The sequence below is a fragment of the Fibroporia radiculosa genome, assembly GCF_000313525.1.
Source record: "Fibroporia radiculosa TFFH 294 genomic supercontigs, scaffold14850, whole genome shotgun sequence".
Taxonomy (NCBI): domain Eukaryota; kingdom Fungi; phylum Basidiomycota; class Agaricomycetes; order Polyporales; family Fibroporiaceae; genus Fibroporia; species Fibroporia radiculosa.
Window position 1 is genome coordinate 95,064 of NW_012133486.1, and position 19,410 is coordinate 114,473.

General features: G+C 50.8%; 8 protein-coding genes across 8 annotated transcripts; 3 read left to right on the plus strand and 5 right to left on the minus strand.

Annotated features, from left to right (window-relative positions):
• Position 1: 1 nt before the first annotated feature.
• Positions 2–1,522, minus strand: FIBRA_07633 (uncharacterized protein; the record flags this gene model as incomplete). Its single annotated transcript, XM_012329309.1, has 4 exons — positions 2–1,137; positions 1,191–1,314; positions 1,380–1,422; positions 1,473–1,522. The coding sequence occupies 4 exons, from the start codon at positions 1,520–1,522 to the stop codon at positions 2–4; spliced, it is 1,353 nt and encodes a 450-aa protein (XP_012184699.1).
• Positions 1,523–1,790: 268 nt separating this feature from the next.
• FIBRA_07634 (uncharacterized protein) lies at positions 1,791–4,042 on the plus strand (the record flags this gene model as incomplete). Its single annotated transcript, XM_012329310.1, has 6 exons — positions 1,791–2,069; positions 2,124–2,218; positions 2,275–2,509; positions 3,167–3,414; positions 3,492–3,580; positions 3,633–4,042. The coding sequence occupies 6 exons, from the start codon at positions 1,791–1,793 to the stop codon at positions 4,040–4,042; spliced, it is 1,356 nt and encodes a 451-aa protein (XP_012184700.1).
• Positions 4,043–4,644: 602 nt separating this feature from the next.
• FIBRA_07635 (uncharacterized protein) lies at positions 4,645–6,072 on the minus strand (the record flags this gene model as incomplete). Its single annotated transcript, XM_012329311.1, has 5 exons — positions 4,645–5,173; positions 5,222–5,363; positions 5,418–5,792; positions 5,853–5,893; positions 5,948–6,072. The coding sequence occupies 5 exons, from the start codon at positions 6,070–6,072 to the stop codon at positions 4,645–4,647; spliced, it is 1,212 nt and encodes a 403-aa protein (XP_012184701.1).
• Positions 6,073–6,446: 374 nt separating this feature from the next.
• FIBRA_07636 (uncharacterized protein) lies at positions 6,447–9,286 on the minus strand (the record flags this gene model as incomplete). Its single annotated transcript, XM_012329312.1, has 12 exons — positions 6,447–6,703; positions 6,764–6,902; positions 6,951–7,367; positions 7,428–7,475; positions 7,528–7,734; positions 7,785–8,165; positions 8,219–8,785; positions 8,839–8,869; positions 8,924–9,054; positions 9,103–9,129; positions 9,180–9,210; positions 9,264–9,286. The coding sequence occupies 12 exons, from the start codon at positions 9,284–9,286 to the stop codon at positions 6,447–6,449; spliced, it is 2,259 nt and encodes a 752-aa protein (XP_012184702.1).
• Positions 9,287–9,904: 618 nt separating this feature from the next.
• Positions 9,905–11,785, minus strand: FIBRA_07637 (uncharacterized protein; the record flags this gene model as incomplete). Its single annotated transcript, XM_012329313.1, has 8 exons — positions 9,905–10,645; positions 10,711–10,911; positions 10,960–11,103; positions 11,163–11,252; positions 11,309–11,393; positions 11,447–11,520; positions 11,585–11,665; positions 11,717–11,785. The coding sequence occupies 8 exons, from the start codon at positions 11,783–11,785 to the stop codon at positions 9,905–9,907; spliced, it is 1,485 nt and encodes a 494-aa protein (XP_012184703.1).
• Positions 11,786–13,519: 1,734 nt separating this feature from the next.
• FIBRA_07638 (uncharacterized protein) lies at positions 13,520–15,256 on the plus strand (the record flags this gene model as incomplete). The annotated part of the gene is made up of 8 exons (XM_012329314.1): positions 13,520–13,687; positions 13,744–13,887; positions 13,939–14,066; positions 14,128–14,439; positions 14,500–14,658; positions 14,731–14,849; positions 14,901–14,972; positions 15,033–15,256. The coding sequence occupies 8 exons, from the start codon at positions 13,520–13,522 to the stop codon at positions 15,254–15,256; spliced, it is 1,326 nt and encodes a 441-aa protein (XP_012184704.1).
• A 730-nt stretch (positions 15,257–15,986) lies between these two features.
• Positions 15,987–18,104, plus strand: FIBRA_07639 (uncharacterized protein; the record flags this gene model as incomplete). Its single annotated transcript, XM_012329315.1, has 4 exons — positions 15,987–17,176; positions 17,224–17,588; positions 17,652–17,853; positions 17,909–18,104. 4 exons carry the CDS (start codon positions 15,987–15,989, stop codon positions 18,102–18,104), a joined length of 1,953 nt encoding a protein of 650 aa, XP_012184705.1.
• A 175-nt stretch (positions 18,105–18,279) lies between these two features.
• Positions 18,280–19,263, minus strand: FIBRA_07640 (uncharacterized protein; the record flags this gene model as incomplete). Its single annotated transcript, XM_012329316.1, has 1 exon — positions 18,280–19,263. One exon carries the CDS (start codon positions 19,261–19,263, stop codon positions 18,280–18,282), a length of 984 nt encoding a protein of 327 aa, XP_012184706.1.
• Between the last annotated feature and the right edge of the window lie 147 nt (positions 19,264–19,410).

The following is a 19,410-nucleotide window of genomic DNA, read 5'->3' on the forward strand; positions in this document are numbered from 1 at the left end:
ATCACATACCACTCCATTGCTGTCCTGAAAATCCACCTGGTTGGCCAGCTTGCCACCCGGCAAATGGGTTTCCTGGAGGGTACGTCTGGGGGTGACCGAAAGGAGCTGATGGCGTGGCATTGTACTGTGGTTGCATCTGGACACCGAACTGTGCCTGTCCCTGCTGTGTTTGCATGAACGGGTTCGAGGCCGTGGACATGGGGGATTGCATTTGCATTTGTGTAGGTTGCGGTAGGGATTGCGCGTGAAACAGCGGTGATGGCCGTGGCTGGATAGGTTGCTGCTGGCCTGTCTGACCAAAAGGAGCTGATTGTGCAAGGAAGTAGGGTTGCTGCTGCCCCAATGGTGTGGCACCACTTCCCATGCCTATATTACTACCAATACTCCCTGGTGCGAAAGACGTGAACGGATTAGAATTAGACACTGGCGTCGAAGTAGAAAGTGGGGCTGAGAAGCCGAGTCCAGTCTGGGCTGTTGTGAAAGATGCGGGACCACTAGGACTAGCGACACCTAGGCCCGCATTCCCACCCATACCCATGCTAGAGCTGAATGCTAGCCCCGAATTCAAACTCATACTACGTCCGACACTTCCGGGAGGGGCGGCTGACATTGGGCCCGTTGATAGCGAAGAAGGAAATGGAGAACTGGGGCTTGCCGAAAGGGCGCTGTAAGGATTTGTCGGGTGGGAGAATGAAGCGCTCGAGGGTTGGATAGACGATGCGAGTGAAGTGGAGGGTGTAGGTGCCGGGAACACACCTGGAGCCTGTGAGAGCGATGGTGATTGCAAGGACATAAGACTATTCCATGTAGGGGTACCGCCTGCCAACTGCTGCTGAGGCGGATTCTGAGTTAGCTGCTGGGGCGCGAAGGTCGGTGGGGGCGCGGGTACTGGTTGCGATGCCGATCGCATTTGTGACTGTCCAGGATTGAATGAACCTGAAAAGGTTGCAGGGGCAGGTATAGGTGTCTTAGGTGGGACTGGTGGACCAGGAGAAGACGTTGTCGGGGCTGGGTTCGGTACAGGTGCGGTCTGCGAGCGAAGAGGGGGAATAGGGAGCTTGTCGGATGTCGACGATGATGATGCCGGAGCTGGGGCATGGAGTGTAGCCTTCATGAATAGCTTGAACTCATACTTAGCTAAGGCATGCGTAATCAGTTGAATTCACGCCATGATAGGGACGTGTACAAACATCGAATGAACTTCTCAAGATCACTGTCTCGCTCGGAATCAATCATATTTGTTGGTGGTGGATGTCGGGTCTCGTTTGGATTGTACTGCAAATTTGACCTGATGTTTCCAATATTTTTCATGATCTGAATAGACATTTATTGATTATGCTGGCTAAGACCTGCAAAGCCTCCTTTGCGAAAGCACTTACTTCAACCTGCTCCTTAGTCCACATGTCCATAGTCAGACTCTTCCTGGAAAACGGGGTCAGTATGAAAGGTGGTAGATGGAGAACAGATCGTACACTTTAGATATGTGCGTCCCCATCTTACGATGTATACCGGCGCAGTTCATGCTAAGCGAAATAACAAAAAAAAAACATCAGATCGTCAATGCACGATACAATACAACGGACATACCAGATAAATATACCCAAGTTATGGGACGCCCATCGTGGATTTCTCGCCTTGCAGTCTGCACAGACATCTGCAAATCCGGGATATGAGTAGGTGAACTGATGCGTTCACCGGGACCGCTCGCCGTTTCCAGATTGGCTTGCGAGCTGAAGGAGTGCCCGCTGGGTCCGCTCGGAAGCCATCTTGTTCATTCCCGACATCTCGAGATGCGTCACTTGGATACGAGCTCAGTTGGAGTTGACGATCCTGCAGCAGTGATAGTACTAGTAGCGACCAAGTTGTGTGACGTGATTGCCGCTTCGGGTAGCTGTTCGGTGTGGGCGGAATTGTGGCTGACGGAATCCCTCTTGCCCGCCGCCATCGCAGACCCGGGGAGCTCCCAATTGGCACATATTCGATCTTACAAGATGGAGTCAACGAATGACTTAACCGACTCAGTAGCAGAGTTTTTCTCATACCCTTTTTCTACGGATGTGACATATCAGGTATGTGCGGCATACCCAGTTGCGGTCGGCATATCTCAGTGCAGCTCCCGCAAGCAAGGTCTAGCAAACATTATGAACAGCTTGGAAGGCAAATCGGACGATGAAAAGGCTGATATATTACGCCGGTCCAAAGTCTATTACTTCAACCAGTACGTTGGATGTAACTGAGATGAATTTGGATACATTTTGAAAGGGCCACATGCAGCATCACAGGCTACTCGATTACGGTCGATGATGTCTCTCAGAAAGATCGGTCGATGACGGATGGTAACAATGTTGCTTTGCAAGGTGGAAGCGAGTCAATAAGAGCCCCGGCCTCTAATGACATCGACATGGACAACGAGCCGCGCATCTTAACCTTCGCGGAGCTGAAGGCGTTGATTGAACAAGGCAAGACTGATCAGATTCCTAATAATCGCATAATTCCTAGTGAACTCAACGTGAGTCATGAGCGGCCCTCTGCGTGATTGTTACTGTGGCTCAGCTAGAGTATCGCTGCCTCACAGACGAGTGCACCCAGTGAGTCAAGAACACAAGCTCGTAAGAAGCCCTGGGAGTTGGCAGATGCAAGAGATTGATTTGAACTGCCGAGGCGAGGAGTATGACATGGTGCCACTCTGCGTCGCTTGCTTACCACCCTCGCCTCATCGTCCACTCCAAAAATTTTAATAACGATCGCATACGGCGCGATGTAACAATTTTTTGATTCCACAAACCCAATGTATTCCGGTATGGCTACGCAATGTGACCGACCTTGAAACAAGGTTTTTCCACTCCCAGACAGGAGCGATGAGGTATCTTCACGGTCTGAAACAACCTAGATGTAGTACTCACGGTAGATGTTGAACGTTGAGATTTGAGAGCCTTGTTATGCTATGTGCAACTAGGTCTCAATTCGTCTGCGTACTCGGCGCGTGCACGACTTTAACCGTGGCGCCGGCATGAAATGCGACGCGTGATCAATGACGCGCTGGTGGCGGTAGTCGACGCGTCTGACGCCATCTCAACACCCATCAAGTCTCAAGCCCGCCCATGTCTCTTTCTCCGTATTATGCAGAGCACACAAGTCAGGACGATCTGATGTCCTACTTTGATAGGAGCGCAGCAGCAGTTCGGGATTCAGCGCGGCGGTGAGCCCAGTCGTGTCGGTCGTGGACCCTTGGTTCACCATGCCATTGCTGTCCAGATTCGAAAAGGAATATGGGCGTCCTGGAGCAACGCTAGTAATGCGCTCGCTAAAGACGAGCCCTGTTCGGTCGGTGCGTAGCTGTGATGTTTCCGCAACGTCTTTGGCACGTAACGGCGACGTCTCAACAGAGCTTCTTCATCGTATTTTCTATCTTGAGTCTGCTCCCAACGCTTTCTTTTATGCAAGTTGCACACTACATGCTAATGTTTCGTCTTGTCTAACCTTTCGTCCAGAGGATTCTCGCTGTTCGTCTTTGCGTCCTTCATCTTCATCTCTCTCGCAGGTGCCGTTTCCGCAGCAACACTCGTCGTTTGTTTCTTCGGTGCGTGCAGTTCAGCAGACTTCCTTCAGGATTTTTTACACCAGATATCTAGGCACCGCCTTCGTCGCCATACTCGCAGTCCTCCTCGGCCTCTCCATCGTTCTGGCCGTGTCGGGCGTAGGGATCTATCTTGCTGCCAGGCTGGCCTTGCTAGTTCGGGAAGAAGGACCACGTACGGGCCTTGCAGATTGGGCACAGGAAAGCAAGAATCAATTATTTCGCTTCAAAGTAGAGGCAGAGCCTAATCCTAAGCTCGAGCCTGAGCCTGAACATGAGGATGAGCTTGAACTCGAATCGAAGTCGCCCAGCGACCACCACGACGATGATTCGAGGAGTGCCGTCTCCCAGGAAACCCTGACCATCGAGCGGGACCCCCTGACTGAATTCATGGAGATTTCGAAGGACCGCGATCAGGATGCCTCCTCGCCAGTGATCGCAGTAAAATATGAAGAGGCGTATTGATAGTGATGCTCTCCTCCTTGTCGGCTTCCGCTGCATTTTGCTACTCGCGCATTTCGTGTATGATTTTTTCTTTTATCGCTCTTCTCTTCCAGAGATGGACGTTGTGGCCAGAATTTTCGAAAACAATGCACGTGTGCTCTCCTGTACATGTATGATACAAATCGGCCGTCCGATGTCTCAGCCCTGAAAGTTTTGACTCTATCACTCAATTATACACGGCGTGTTCATAGACATCGACCAACCTTACGTAGTACGTAAGATTAGGTGCTCGTAGACAAAAAAGGGCAAAACAAAAGAAGGCTACAACACAAACTACTCTTGTTCTCAATCCGACTCCGCTTCTTGGAAATATCGGTCCCACAACGAATTCACTGCCAGTCCGAGATATGTCAAGGTCTACTTTTGAGTGGCGTTTCGACGCTGTTGCCATAACGCATACAAACGCACACCGCAAGCCAAGGCCGGCGAGGATGCACACAAAAATCAATACACTCCACAAGAGAATACAAGCTAATACATCACTACTGCGCATTCCTCCAAAACAATAGTAGGGAATAACTCAGAATACAGTGCCGCTCAATAGCAGCGTCTATAATGCAAAATTATGCAGCCAACTTCACACCAGAGCCCCTACCTGCCCTCTCCAGGCTCCCATCCAGCAGCTCGTATGCAGGTCGATAACGTGGCTGACAGCCGCAGTCGTCGGCAAAGCACTGTGCGTTGGGATCACCCCGAATCCACTCCAGCTTATCGGGCAGAGGATCGTAGCGCGAGGCGTCGGCATGACACGTCGAGGCGGGGTCTCCACGAATCATCTCCAGCGTGTCTGGGAGCGGGTCACACCCGGTAGCGTCTGCGACGCATACACTGCGGGGGTCTGTTGGGATGACCTCAAACTTGTCTGGAAGTGTCTGTAGAGCGGCGGCGTCCGGGGTTAGGGATGAGGAGACAAGGTCGTTGGAAAAGGGTGTCGGAACGCGTGGTTTAGAGCTGTCTGGGTCGAACGATGAACTGGATGTTGTGGTCGTCAGAAGCTGAAGTGTGCGGTACGGCGCACATTTGTGGCAGGAGGGTTGTACAAGGAGTGCGGGATTGCGGAAAGTATTGTATGTGGATCCAAGGGACGTGTACCTGCATGATCATGTCAGTACGTCATACCCAACGACATGGTTCACGTACCCCTCATCATACAAACTACAATATGGTACTTTCAGGACGCGTAGGTATTCCCACACCGCACTGTAAGACCAATTGATGATGGGATTTATCCGCACAAATCGCGGCCAACCCGGATCGCACGGGTTACGGTGGGTTAATGTGGCTAGAGTAGGCAGCTATCAAACTACAGGAAACCTCCCTAACAATCCACACGCACCTCCATGGGGGTCGCCTCGCCGTGTGCCAATGAGGATGGCACTTATGTGAGGGAATCGTGCTTTGTAGCTTTCTAAAGCGTGCTTCATTCCGTCCCCTCCCTTTGCTTTCATTTTCGGTTTCATATATCCATCATTATGGCCATTCGCTAATGATGGAGAGGGTGTCGCCGGAGTGGCCACCGTCTCCACAGGTTGATCCGGCTCCGGCAGTGGACAATGAAACAGATCGAGGTTGTACTCCTTTGCAGCCTCGTCGATGAATGTTTCCAGCTGCGGGAATGGCGAAGGGACAGGAATGTACACAGACGGCGTTGGCCTGTTTGAAACGCCTCTACGGCCCAGGACGGCCACTAGAAGATGGAGCAACACGGTACCTGTGAATATCGGTGCGAGATGAAGATCATATGTCTGCAAGCAGGAAGTAAGTGACCCACAATCCTTGCCACCGTTGAAACTAAGTGATACATGCTCGAGCCTATGCGGCGACGTCATGCTTTCTGTGCCGGAGTGAATATAGGAAACTACTTACCCAAATTCGTCCAACGCTTCGTCGAGGACTTCCAACGCTTCCTGAACCAGCAAGGATAGAGGAGTTTGGGAGGCAGCCAAACTATCGACCTGCCTCGATACCTCTTGGTAATCGACAGCGACCATGGCTACAATCTTTGTGGGGATCAAGCTAAACACGGACAAAACGGTCAAGTCCAGGGGGATTGTGGGAGGACCTCGCGCGAGTGGTGATTCAAAATCAAAAGATAGTTCACAACAGATTCCTGCAAGGTGCGTTGAGCAGCACAGCCCGGGCCTGCGCGGACAAAGTGGTGCAGGAAAGCGGCGGTGAGTAAATCCGACTAGATTGTAATTCGGCTCTCCCTTCGGTGTTACGTAACTTGCCGCCGGAACACAGAGGCTCCCTCAACTCGGTCTTCGTCCGCCGAGGCGGGACGACACTTGCCCGCCCAAACACACTCGAAAAGCATCTCATTATCCGAAACAACCTAGCAGTACAGCAATAAATTACAACAACCTCAGTCATCTCCACCGTGCGAGCTGGCGACATCGCTAGTCGCATCATCTTCTCGTGGGTGTGCATCCCGGGATTCGCGTGCAACACTGGCACCTGAGCGGTCTTCTGGGAGTTGTGGCAGCGACTCGGACCCAAATGCCTTTTCTTTGCCCTTTGCGGCCTGTGCCTTCTTCCATGCGTGTGCCATTTGCAAGAACTGGAATGATGTCGGATTGGACTCCCGTTCATCATCAGGGAACACCATGTCCCAGTCCAGCACTGGAAGAAAATCGAGGTTAGCAGCCCAGATCATATTGCTGAATGAGTCTAGTAGCATACCTGCTTCTGTGCCTCCTGACTCAGGGTCCATGACACGGCGTCGACTGACAAGGGGCATCTTGTTCTGCACTTTCTGAACATCATCTGCCGTACCATTCTTCTCCTCGAATGTTTTCCAGACCTCAAGCAGTGCGGCCCGCTTGAGAGTTAAAACAAGTTAGGACCATAGATATGTCAAATTACCAACCACACTTGCCTCAGTCTTCAGTTGTTGCCGCCGCAAGTCGCTGTAGCCTCTTTCAAACGTTTGCCTTGCACGTTCCACATCTCCTTCTACCATTTCCACTTCATCGTCCTCATTCTCTTCTTTTTCTTCCCTGAGTGCTCTCGCCAGCGGTATCGCAGAGGCTTCGAACTCCGCGTATGAGATCCATACTTTCCAATGTCCACTGAGAGCGATCAGACGCTCATATAGCGCACGGGCATTTTCTCTGTTGCCCTCTTCGGTCTCGAAGTCGATATAAGCTTTCCATAAGATCTCGGGCATCGCAAGCGGCTGTTGCAAGACACCAAGCTCAAATATTGCTCGTGTTCGTTCGAAATCTTCCAGCTGCGACTCAAGCTCTGCATACTTGACCCACGCAGAAGAGTTGCTGGAGTCAAACTTGCACGCAAAGACTCAATATCAGCAATAGCATCGGTGAGGTGGATATGTGTGGCTCACCTCGATGTACTTCTCGTATAATGTCCTCACACGATCAAATTCGCGGAGCTGTAGGGAATTTTGTGAGTGCCGCGCTCTATATAGCAAATCAACGCCTCACATCAAGTTCAAGCTGGATATATCCTTTGAACAACGCCTCTTTGGGGCAAATGCCAATTGCAGCACCAAGGATTTTACGAGCGGCAGGCAAATCAAGTCGGCGCACTTCGAACCTTGCGAACATGAGCCACAGCTTTGCAAAGGTGAATTGCTTATGCGGCACGACCCGAATCGCGGTTTCATACACCTGCCTTGCTCTTGCATAATCCTACAATTGGTCAGCTCAAGTAAAACATAGTGTCCTAATTTATATCTCACCTTAGTCTCAATCTCCTCAAAAAGGGCATAATTCAGCCAGAGAAAAATATACCGCCTCCAGTGGCGTTTCTGTCCGCCTGGCGGGACATGCGCCACGGCTCGTTCATAAACCTCCCTGACACGCCCGATCGCACTCTCGATCTCCTCAGTAGTCGCACCCTCCTCGCGCGCATCATGCAGTGCGCCTTCCTCCAGGCGCGAGTAATCGAACCAAGCGTCATAGTTGTGCCCGTCGTGTGTTAGTTCATCCTCATATTGAATACGTCGCTTTCCCAAGACAGTGGTTTCGAGGGTAGATCGTGTTCCATGCTGTTTCTCAAATCTGGTGTATGCTGCATACAAAGCGGCGGATTTTGAGCGAGGTATGCGGGATAGAGCGAACTGGGGGAAAATGGAATTTAGGCCAAAATCTGAGCGAATAGGTGATCTCTGACCTTATAAATTACTCGCGCACGCTCGTACTCCTTGAGACGAGTTTCCATCTTTGCGAACGCCCCAAATACCGCCTGAGCCTTTTCTACTTCCTCCTCGCCGTCACCAAAAAATTCCAGTGCAGTCTGGAAGACCTCGCGCGCCTTGTCCAGTTTCCCTCTTTCCTCCTCGAATTTTGCCCACTTCACCCAATTTCTTGGCTCTGGCCGCACCGCAATCCACCGTTCATACATTGCGCTAACGCGATCCAACTCATTGTATCGCCCCTCCATCTTGATATAGGCCTGCCACGCCTTGTCATCAGGCTCCCACTGCATCCAGCGCTCAAACACTTGACGAGCACCTGGAACATTCTGCAACAACTCCTCGAGGTAGACATATTTGTACCATAGTTGGTCTATCCGCGGCAGCAAGGTCACTGCACGATCGAAGAGGTTGCGTGCATGTTGAACGTTGCGCCCTTTGAGCTCCATCTCAGTGTAGCTTAGCCAGAGCTGAACGCTGCGCGGGTCTACATCCAGGGCGCGCTCGAACACGGAACGCGAGCGCGCAAATTCACCTTGACTTGCCTACGAGCGCGCAATAAGCTCCGCATAATACTAAACACAAATATTGTACATACCTCCCAGTTGGCATATTGCAACCATTCCTTGCTATGGAGGGGAAAGTCTGTCAAGGTCAAAACGCAGCGAAGAAAGGATACTCACATATTTCCCCTTGTCTGCCTTATCCGCTTCTCGAACTCTTCACGTTTACGCCCGCGGTACTCGTGCAGCTCCTCGAAGTCCTCTACTCTTTGCTTCGGGGCCCGGAATTGCGATTCTTGCCTCTCTTGGGCCTAAACATAGGATGAGTCCGTGAGAGAGAATGCAAACAAAATGCATACATCTCGAAGTAGCTGCTCAGCTGTGACCTAAAATGATGTTAGCAGGAGAGTAAATAAGTCTTTATGACGGAGCGTACTTGGACGGCAGCCGGCGCACGGTTTTTGATGCTAGCCACGTAAAGTATGAATGAACGAACAGTAAGCTCGCGACGTACGCTTACCGCGGTGCTCTCCCGTCCTGCATGGCGTCGATAAGTATACACACAAGAGGTACTCGAGAGGTGGGGCAAGTGTCGGATAAGTGGCAAGGGCAAATCAAGTTAGCGCCTGCAGTGTTGCGATCACATGGGTTCTCCGAATCTTCGCGTTGCGATCGCAGCCACGACGCGGGGCTAAGTTTTAAATTCGAATTTTGAGTTGGGAGCTTCCAACCCATGTAGTCTCTTCTTGGACCCAATTGCGAACGAGGAATTAATGAAATCATAAGCAGCGGTAGGACGACAAGAGGCACTGGAGCTTAGGAGAATGTATGTATGTTGGTTGAGTGGGTATTCTACTCTCCATCACTTCACCAGGCCTCGATTGCAACTTCAGAATCGAACTGTTGAAGAAAACTAGGAGCGGGATGGGATTAATCTCCTGTGAGCAGATCAGATGCTTCCTTTGCTCTTGCAGGCTTCGGATATCCATATCTAAGATGAGATCCAGGACAGGACGAACGCACTGCCAGAGGTTCATTGTTTGTTGTCCAACAGATGAGAGAAGAGTACTTTTTTGAGACATCCCGACGCTATACAACCCTACACAAAGTACACATGAATCTACTGTCACTCTATCCCATTGAGTCAAAGGAGCCCGAAGTTCATTCTCGAGCAGCATTGCTGGTAGTCAACCATTCACCATAATACACGCACTCCTTCGGGTTCACCGGGGCATTGCTCTTGCAGAAGTCAAACGTTGGGCAACGCGTGCAAGGAGCCTGCGAAAGCCCAACAACGACGCGCTCCTGGTGAACCGCACGATACACGTACGCACCATAGTCTTCGGACACATCTATGGCCATAGATCCTTCGGCAACAGGAGAGGAAGAGCGCTGCCGTGATTTCGACTTGGACTTGGGTTTAGACCGGGATCTCGACCGAGAGTCGTCATCGGACGCTGTCTCGGAGGACTCTGTTTCGTTCTCGCTATCCGAGGAATCGTGCTTTCGCTTCTTGCTTTTTGATTTGCTTTTACTTTTGCTACTCTTCTTCCGCTTGCCCCTCTCTTCCTCGTCGCTGTTGTCGTCACTGTCATCCTTCCTTCGTCTCTTCTTCTTGCGCCGACGTTCCGAATCGCTCTCGTCGCTCTCGCTCTCACTGTCGTCGCCGTGATCTCTTCGGCGCTTTTTAGACTTCGATTTTGACTTCGACCTCGATGTTTTTACATCGGAGTCGCTCTCATCTTCGGAATCGGAGGCCTCACTCTTTCTCTTACGCTTCCGCTTGTTTGAGATATCTTTATCCTTCCGTTTCCTCTTCTTCCCGCTCTGCTCTTCCTCGCTCTCGTCTTCCTGTGCAGCATTCATGCTGGAGTCCCACATCGCTGCGCTAAATGCTGGAATCTAATGGTCCAGTCATAGTAAGCTCACACGCACCATAAACGACACACGGGATTGAAACAACGAACTCTCTCAATCTCACCGTCCAAGATGAGCACGTTGAGCAACATCTCGACGTGTTCAACGCTGAGTTGTGTCTCTGTGATTCTGCTCTTGCCCAGGAATGTTAAGATCTGGTGTGCAGTAGGGTATGTAGGTGACCCCGAAATAGGATAAAGTGGCTGGTTTCGCGAAGAGTCGCCATCAGAAGATTTCTGTTTTGGTAGGGTCTGCTAGAGTTTCAGTACCCTTAGTCACATGGGAGAAGGGACGCTTACCCGATCGCGAATGAAGCGTAGACAAGCGCTACATAATAGCTTGATGAATTCGGTATCGAGCTCGTTGTCAGTATACCATGGCCCACCGGTCATCTCAACTGATGGGTCAAGATGATAGAGCATGTAGATTTTTCGTGTCGGATACTGCAAGCGAGAATTATTGAGCTGAATTCAGACAGTACGACTTGTGTACTATGACTTACCTTGACGGATTTGACGGCCTTGATAAGTTGCTTCTGTACAAGGGACTTTAGGCACCGGTCAATGACAGTCTGGTGCAGTTCAGTCTTCGCCTTGAGATGTTTCGTCCATATGCCTATAAGCCGAAGTCAATGGATGATTTTATAACATGATCTCTAGGTGCCTTGCCTTCGTTTCCCGATACTTGAATATGGCTCAGGACCATGCTTTCTTCACCACTCATATCCTTCTTCCTGCCCTTGCACTGTGAGCTGCATCCTCCATATTGATAGCAGAGGTGGCTTACACCTCCATCTCCTTCTTCATAACCGCACGAAAGGATACGATGCCCTTCGTATCCTTCATTGCTTTAAATAACCCCTACACAAGTCGTCAGCCACCTGATTCCTTTGGCCAAATTACGGACCAGATAATAGTTACTTACCGTGCCCAATAGAAAGTTGATAGCTTCCATTCTGGCGGCGGGGTCTGGAATGAGAAGGTCGCATTCTTTCTGCGACAGAGTCTAGAGAAGAGGATGACAGGCTACGCCGCGGACACAATGAGAGAAACGCACCTTTTTGGGATCTGCCAATGCTGCCTGATGCAGCTTTTGCTCTACCGCATTGATTTTCCGCCCGCTCATATTGATTGGATGCAAGGAAGATGCTTGAAGTAATTTCCCTGTGAGCAGAGTAGATACTTGCTCCAACCCTCGCTTTTGCAGGCTTTAGATATCCGTATCTGACCCTGGAGTAAGTAGTGGCCGAATCAGTGGCGAGTCTTTTGAGAAGATATCTGACCAAACTGACCTACCCACTGGGCTCTCAAATTAAGCTAAGATACGCCCTCCTGTTATAGTTGTTCATACAGACTCTGCAGCGGATAGCGTTGGGTGAGGGGGAAAGGGAATTGTTCAAGACGACGAGGTGACAATACGAAGACCAAGATTAGGGTTCCAGATATCGCCGATCGAAGGCCGGCAAGCGCCGTGTAAGCTGGTATGTCATCGATCCGAGTCCAGTGTTCCGTCGACTGGGTGGCGACCAGTCGCCCTGATCGGCCATTCCGTAGCTTGCTGGAGGGAATGCTTTGCCTCATTGAAGGCCTGTTGTGCAGCATACAGCTGATTCCCGGTCAATGATGCCTGCTTGCCACCTCTTTGTTTACTGATCCACTACAAGGATATACAGTCTTCACTATGTGTATGCTGGGAGTCTCTAACAAAACATCTTGTTCACCCTGCCTCACATGTCTGCCTTGGGCCAAGAGACCAGCAATTTGAATCGCAGTTGGTGGTGCAGTTGTTTCTATGACCATCTAGCTGCCAGCACAGGAGGTGCAAAATTCAAATAGACAGGATAGCTTCGGAAGCTCTGACCAAACTGAGGTGTACTGAGCTGGCGCCAGCAGACCACAAAATGGAATGTGTTGCTCCATGGACTGCCAAGGCAATAAATATAATCAAAATGTATGGACTACTAAATGGCAGTCCAAGAAGACAGTGGAGCATACCTACCTAAGTAGTCGTAGCAGTACTCTCTTTAATCAGCTCGAGATATGTACGGAACAACCTCCAGCTTGAACTTATGTGCAAGAAAGAGCAACTACTCACAAGCAAAATTTGAACTGCTGGTCAGTTTCCTTCAGTGTCAACATGAGACAAGTCACATTGGTGGCACTCTAGTCAAGTACTCGGGACCCAGTGACTTGTCATGTCGACACTGGAAGAAACTGACTGGCAGGCACTGAGTTCTTCTGCATCACAATCGCATGCGCTTGTGCTGCTTGCGCCAAGTGCCCTGAAGTCCCGACGGCAGTCCTGTCTGGTCCTGTCTTCCGTGAGTTCGGCGGCCGGGTCGGCCCTCGGGGACACCGTTCGCAGCCTGGGCCTCCGGAGAGTGGATGTCTCCACGTGACTCTCAGTTATTGGCGACGGAGTTCCGGGCGCCGCCACCCTGCAGTCATCTGCGTTCTGTCTTCAATCAAGCACCGATGGCAGATGCGTTTGACTGCAATCTGCCCTTCGACCCGCATACATTGACTGCGTTGATGCCTACAGCTCTCAGCTGGTGGAAAGAATTATTATGGGCGAACGGAAATCCAGCCGATGTACTTACCGACGGTCACGGCTATCGAGGATGGACTGACTCCCGATCTCAACTTCATGGAAGATTTCTCAGCCGGCATCCCCTTTTCGGTCTCGCATACTAAGCAGCCCAATCAGAATCTTGCTAGCGTTGATACTCAGGAATCAGGAGTGCAGTTGGTCCCATCTCCACATTAATAAAAATGTGCACGAGACAACATATACTCCTTGCGGCCCGCGTCTCCAGTGCTGCCCACTCGTCTTTCAGCCCGTGCCCCCCAGTCGCTCGCCATGGACGGCGATAACGAGAAGAAGAGCGAGGTGCAGACAGCAGACAGTTCTACCCCCGTCCCCGCAATCCAGGACGCTGACTTCCCAGAGGGCGGCTTAGCGGCTTGGTCGGTGGTATGGGGTGGTTTCTTTGCATTTATCGCAACATTCGGGGTGGTCAATGCTTATGTGCGTCATACCTCATTCTTTGTACCAAAACCTAACCTCTGACATATTTGTCCTAGGGTGTATTCCAAGACTATTACACGACGTCGATGATGTCTGAGTATTCCTCGTCCACGATTGCGCTTATTGGCGCTATCCAGCTATTTTTCCTTTATGGAGGAGGCCCTGTAGTCGGCAGGATATACGACGCGTATGGAATTAGTGTAAGTCTCGCAGTCCCGCTGGTGCTAGTTTTTAATCAGACACGCCTACAGGTCCTCATTCCATTGGGGTCATTCCTGATCGTATTCTCCCTAATGATGGTCTCACTTGTACAACCCGGAAAAGTATACCAACTATTTCTCTCGCAAGGTCTACTGTTTGGGATGGGTCTGGCTTGCATGTGAGTGCCACAGGTATGATATATATAAAGCCCCAATTCCTGACGGGTGAATGACATTCAGTTTTAATCCGTCCCTTGCCGTCGTTGGGCATTGGTTCCGACGGAAAAGAGCGTATGCAATTGGCATTGTTGCGTCCGGTAGTTCAGTCGGTGGAGTATTCTTCCCCGTCATGTTGCAACGCCTCATTCCCACTGTCGGCTTCCCGTGGGCTGTCCGCTCTGTCGCGTTCATCTGCCTCGCCTGTCTTTCGATATCTTGTGCAACTATGCGCACTCGTCTTCCGCCTTCACGAAATATCAGCCTAAGAGGGTTTTTCGATATTGGGGGCTTCCGTGACTGGAAATATCTGTCTGCAGGGATTGCTGCCTTTCTGTAAGCACTCGACTTTGATATTGTCGGCCTCTGGGCTAAAATTGATTATTCTGCCTGAAGGGTCTTCTACTCCCTATTCATCCCATACTTCTACATCCAAATTTTCGCGGATTTCCAGGGGATTCCTAATAGCTATGCAATCTACCTCTTGCCGATCATCAATGCGTTTGGATTACCCTCTCGCATAATTCCCGGGATTTTGGCTGATAGATGGGGCTGGTATGTACTAGGTCGCACTTCCTCCTGTGCCCAATTAGATAAACACGAATCTGAATCACACGGTTTTTGTAGCCTGAACGTACTTGTACCATCGACATTGATCGCAAGCATATTTACGCTGGCACTGTGGCTGCCAGCTCGCACGTCTGCAGAAATCACGGCGTTTTCTGCTATGTATGGCTTGTTTACGGGTATATCTCGCATACTTGTAGAAGCGTTCAAATAACTGACGTATCTCCCAGGCGCATTCGTGTCTCTCCTGCCAGCGTACGTATACACCATTTCTCCTCTAGAAGTGTACGGCGCTCGACTTGGTTGGTTACTATTCACTTTCGTGTTCATATAACCACTGACACTCTGGCCACACAATCCAGGATCCATGTATCTACTTGTGGGTATTGCCAACCTGGTAGGCACACCCACAGCCGGCGCCTTCGTAGAGACCGTAACTCAATCTGGGTTCAACAACCTGATTATTTTCACTGGTATCCTCATGGCTGCGGGATCCCTACTCCTGGGCGGAGTAGGTGTTCTAACAGCCTTACAAAATCGACGAGCGGCGAAGGCATCATCATTAGCAAGTTCGCTCTCATCGTGAACATAGATAGAATCATAACGGGCTATTACGTGTTACGCAGTATTGTATTAATTTGAGGACATTCGGGTACGCCACCTTCTTTTCACTGCAGAGCGGGACGCGAAGAGATGGATAATTCACTGGACCCGTGAAACATGATGCATGACCTACGGCTACTGCCGTGGTCCAAGTTGTATTTGGTCACCATGCTCCCGGGGCTCTGTCTGCGGCTTGAATCATTTGTGTACGCTGCAGACAACGAGCAAGTTCGGTCGTTGCCTGGGAACCCTGCCAGTGGGATACGTAGTACTAGTTTCACCAATTTCCTAATAAGGGGTCTGTGGTTCTCAATCTTACACTCGAAGCTACCACAAAATGAAATCAAGTTCTCAACGATCTTCTCGTTCTCCTCGCTCCATATTCGAGACCGTACTACGTGCGCGACACTGGCGTCCGCTGAGATCGCAGCCTCAGGTACATAAGTAAATACTCGAAGCACGGGGCTTTTGCCAACGTGCCAGGCTCCGGCCTGAGCGGCGATCGATCTTAGGTACGCACTAGAGCATTCTCTCAAGAGGTAAGTCCCCTTAATCCGCTTGGGATCATTGTTCAGTTTGGAGACAATAGCTGTAGTCACCATCTGGCGGACCAACTCTACTCTTCATTCTGTGAGCCACCGTTCGTGAGCATTTGTCACAGCCATCTCTGTCCAACTATTGTCCATCTACATCAGGACGCGGAGTAGCCATCTATGAACGTCCTCGTCTACTCGGGACCTGAGGTCATCCAGAGCTCCCTTTCCCATTCCATCACTTCTCTCCGCTCCCTACTCGTTCCAAACTACGCCGTACAGTCCATAACGCCACAAACTCTCGCGACGCAGCCATGGTCCCCCAATTGCGCTTTGCTAGTATTTCCTGCATGTCGTAATCCGGCTTCGGTACTGCCTTTCAGTGCCGCAGTCAAATCATACGTTGAGAATGGGGGAAACATCCTGACATTTAGGGCAAGAGTACGCCTTCAGACGGGCCAGATCACCTCATCGGGATCCCTAGATGACCGACTAGCTCGTTTGAACCTAAACAGCAACCAGTCTATACGCCTTTTCGACAAAGGTTCGGGCATTCATTTGGACGTCAGCCTGGGGACCGGACCTCTCGATAGTATTCGGCCTATCACCATCGAGGGCTTCGACAACGGTTCGGTCGAGAGCATGTTGCGATGTGGTGCGTCTGAGCTGATAGTCGATAGGAGAGCAAGCATCGTTCAGAACGTCGCATATTATTCTGATGGCCAGGACGAGGGAGACTGTGCTGCAGCGTATTGCAGCATAGGACGAGGGCATGGGGTCTTCTGGGATGCCCTCACCGACCATTCACTCACAGAGGAACCTGCCACTACTATACTTGTCGGCGCAACAGGTCCCATGTCTCAAGACGCCCTCATCGAAGCGGAAAGTCGTAGACAGAAGCTCCTGATAACAACACTCCAATTCCTGAGTGTTACGCTTCCGGAGCAGAAATCTGCCTCCGCTCATTTACTCCCCCAGCTTCTCACTTGTGCGCCCTCTAAACCGTGGGTCGTTGGTCAAATACTGCAGAAGTTGTCGATCGACCTGACTGCTTCGGATCCCTTTACATGTAAGGATCAGAACGATACGTTTCGGTTCCGTTCCACCTCCGACGGCTGGAGCTTCCTGAACCAGGCTCGAAAAACGTCCCATGAGCCAATCACATCTTTTTCAGCTCCCAAAGACGTTCTTGTGTGCGAGGATCTTCCCAGAACTCAACAAACACCGCTCTTTGACATCCCCAAATTCTATGAACATCTTTCCGCCGCTCGAAGCAAAGCACATCTTTCAGAAGAAGTAGATCGTTGGGGGATGGGCGAAGCTCTGCTGTATGGCGAAGTAGTCACCAGCACTCAAACGATGCTAGACAAGTAAGGCCTTCACCAATTTGCGGGCTCATTGTTGACTCACGTGTCAGAAATCCACGTCTCCTCTCTCTCCTACCTCATCCACTTCTCTCGCTTGCCTCTCATCAGCTCGCAGGAAGAGGCCGCGGCTCGAACATCTGGCTCTCACCTGCGGGGTGCCTCCAATTCTCTCTTCTTCTTCATGTATCCCTCTCCGAGCTCCCAGCAGCCCGCCTAGTCTTCGTTCAGTATCTCTTCGGGCTGGCTGTCGTGGAGGCGTGTCGAGATGATGCTGTGTTATCGGACCACGGCAAGTGTGTCCGACTTAAGTGGCCAAACGATATATATGCAGTCCGGCAGGATGGTCAACAGAGAAAGATGGGTGGCATTCTTGTAAACGCCAGTTTCTCTAGCGGCCAGATGGATATTGTGATCGGTGAGCGCACCATCATCAGCTTTATCTGACTTCATAATCTAAACCGTCGTGCGGTCCTTTCAGGCTGCGGGTTGAACGTCTACAATCCCCCTCCTATCCAGTCTCTCTTGCAGCTTATTCCTACAGTGTCGGATCTGCGTTTAAGCATGGAACGCACTGCGGCCGTCATTGTGACCAAATTTGATACCATGTGGAGCACCTTTCTTGCCCACAAGGGCTCCTTTGACCCGTTCTTGGATCTCTATTATGAGCGATGGCTGCATTCGTACGTCGCCTTGATCATTCCAGTCATTCGTCTTTTTGATGATCTTGCCGTTCAGTGATCAACTAGTAAAATTGATGACAACAACGCCACCACAAGACGTCCGCATTGTGGGTATAACAGGAGATCATGGGCTATTACGCACTATGCCTGAGAGAGATGGTTGGTCTGGGGGTAGCGCATCTTTTATTGACTTGCAGCCCGATGGGAACAGTTTTGATCTCATGGCGGGCCTCATCAAGGCGAAGAGGTGAACAATAGATACGCGTTGTATGACAAAAACATATAGAGGACATGTGCTTGATACTAGGTATGTAGTACCTCTGTTTGAACAATGTAGGGTATGTAGTAAATTACGAGGCCGTAAATATCCGGATCCAAACGAATATGTGCCATGCATGAATTATCATCTTAGCGACGAGCGTACGGTCAGACCTCTGTCTCGACATCAGGCTCCCTCGAATGCAACTTGAATCGATCCTTGATCGCATGGGCACCTTCTTCGACATTGTCCTTCACCCATTGAGCCGTTCTCGCCGGCTTCGCTTGCATAACTCCCCTGTGATCACGGTGCAGCTCCTTCTCGTGCTGCTTCCAGTCTTTGAACTTAGCGATAGGACCTTTAGACCCGCTATGACCATCGGAAATATGCCTCTCTTCCCTGGCATCAACATCGCTATCGGACGATTGGTTACCATCCGAGTCGGGTGGTGATTCTTCTTGAGCATCCCGCGCAGCTATACCGGTATTGGTATCCTCGACTTCATCTTCTTGCTCTATCGCTGCAGAATCACCTCCCGACGTATTCAGCGGCCCCCCTGTCAAAGTCTTGTCCATTTCAGGAGGCGTCCGATTAACTCCATCAGCCATCTCCGTGTCATGACTTTCCCTCGCCTGGTGATTTTCGGGGATTCGCTCGTCCATTTCGCCGACATGCTCGCGCATCCCTGCTGCCTGTTCTCTATTATACTCCTCCAAGGCACCCCTCCTCTCGGCTCCTGCAGCGCCGAATAGCTTGTGATGACGTTCGGATAAACCAGGTCGGAAAATGATGTTAAGGAAGATACTGCCGACCCGCTCGATCTTCTCCTTGTCCGAGTCCCAGTATTCTAAGTTCCCATCAGGCGGAACATAATTCAGTTTCAAGCGCGAATAGTTTCCATGCTTCGCGTGCCAAAGGGCAATCTCTACCTGGCCCTCCTCATTGTCCACGAGATCGCGCAACCAGAGGACGCCCAGCGCTTTTCGGCTTGATGTCTTGAATCCTGACGAATCTTTGAAAGAAATGAGCAAGGGGGTGCTGTATCTCTGCCGAACGGGGATGTCTGAAACGCCTTCATGGGCCCAAATAGTTCGTCCATCGTCAAGCTTGTTGGCCTTCTTCCGCGAAACTTTATCTTCGGCTGAGGACATGGACGTCTTCAATCGTACTTCGCAGTTCGAGAAATCTTGGCTGGACTTTGCAACAACGTCCCGAATTTCAACGGTACCCGTGTCAAATCCAAGTAGATTTGGCGGTAGCTTGGCCTCTACCGGCCTGAACACAAGAGATATTCGGAT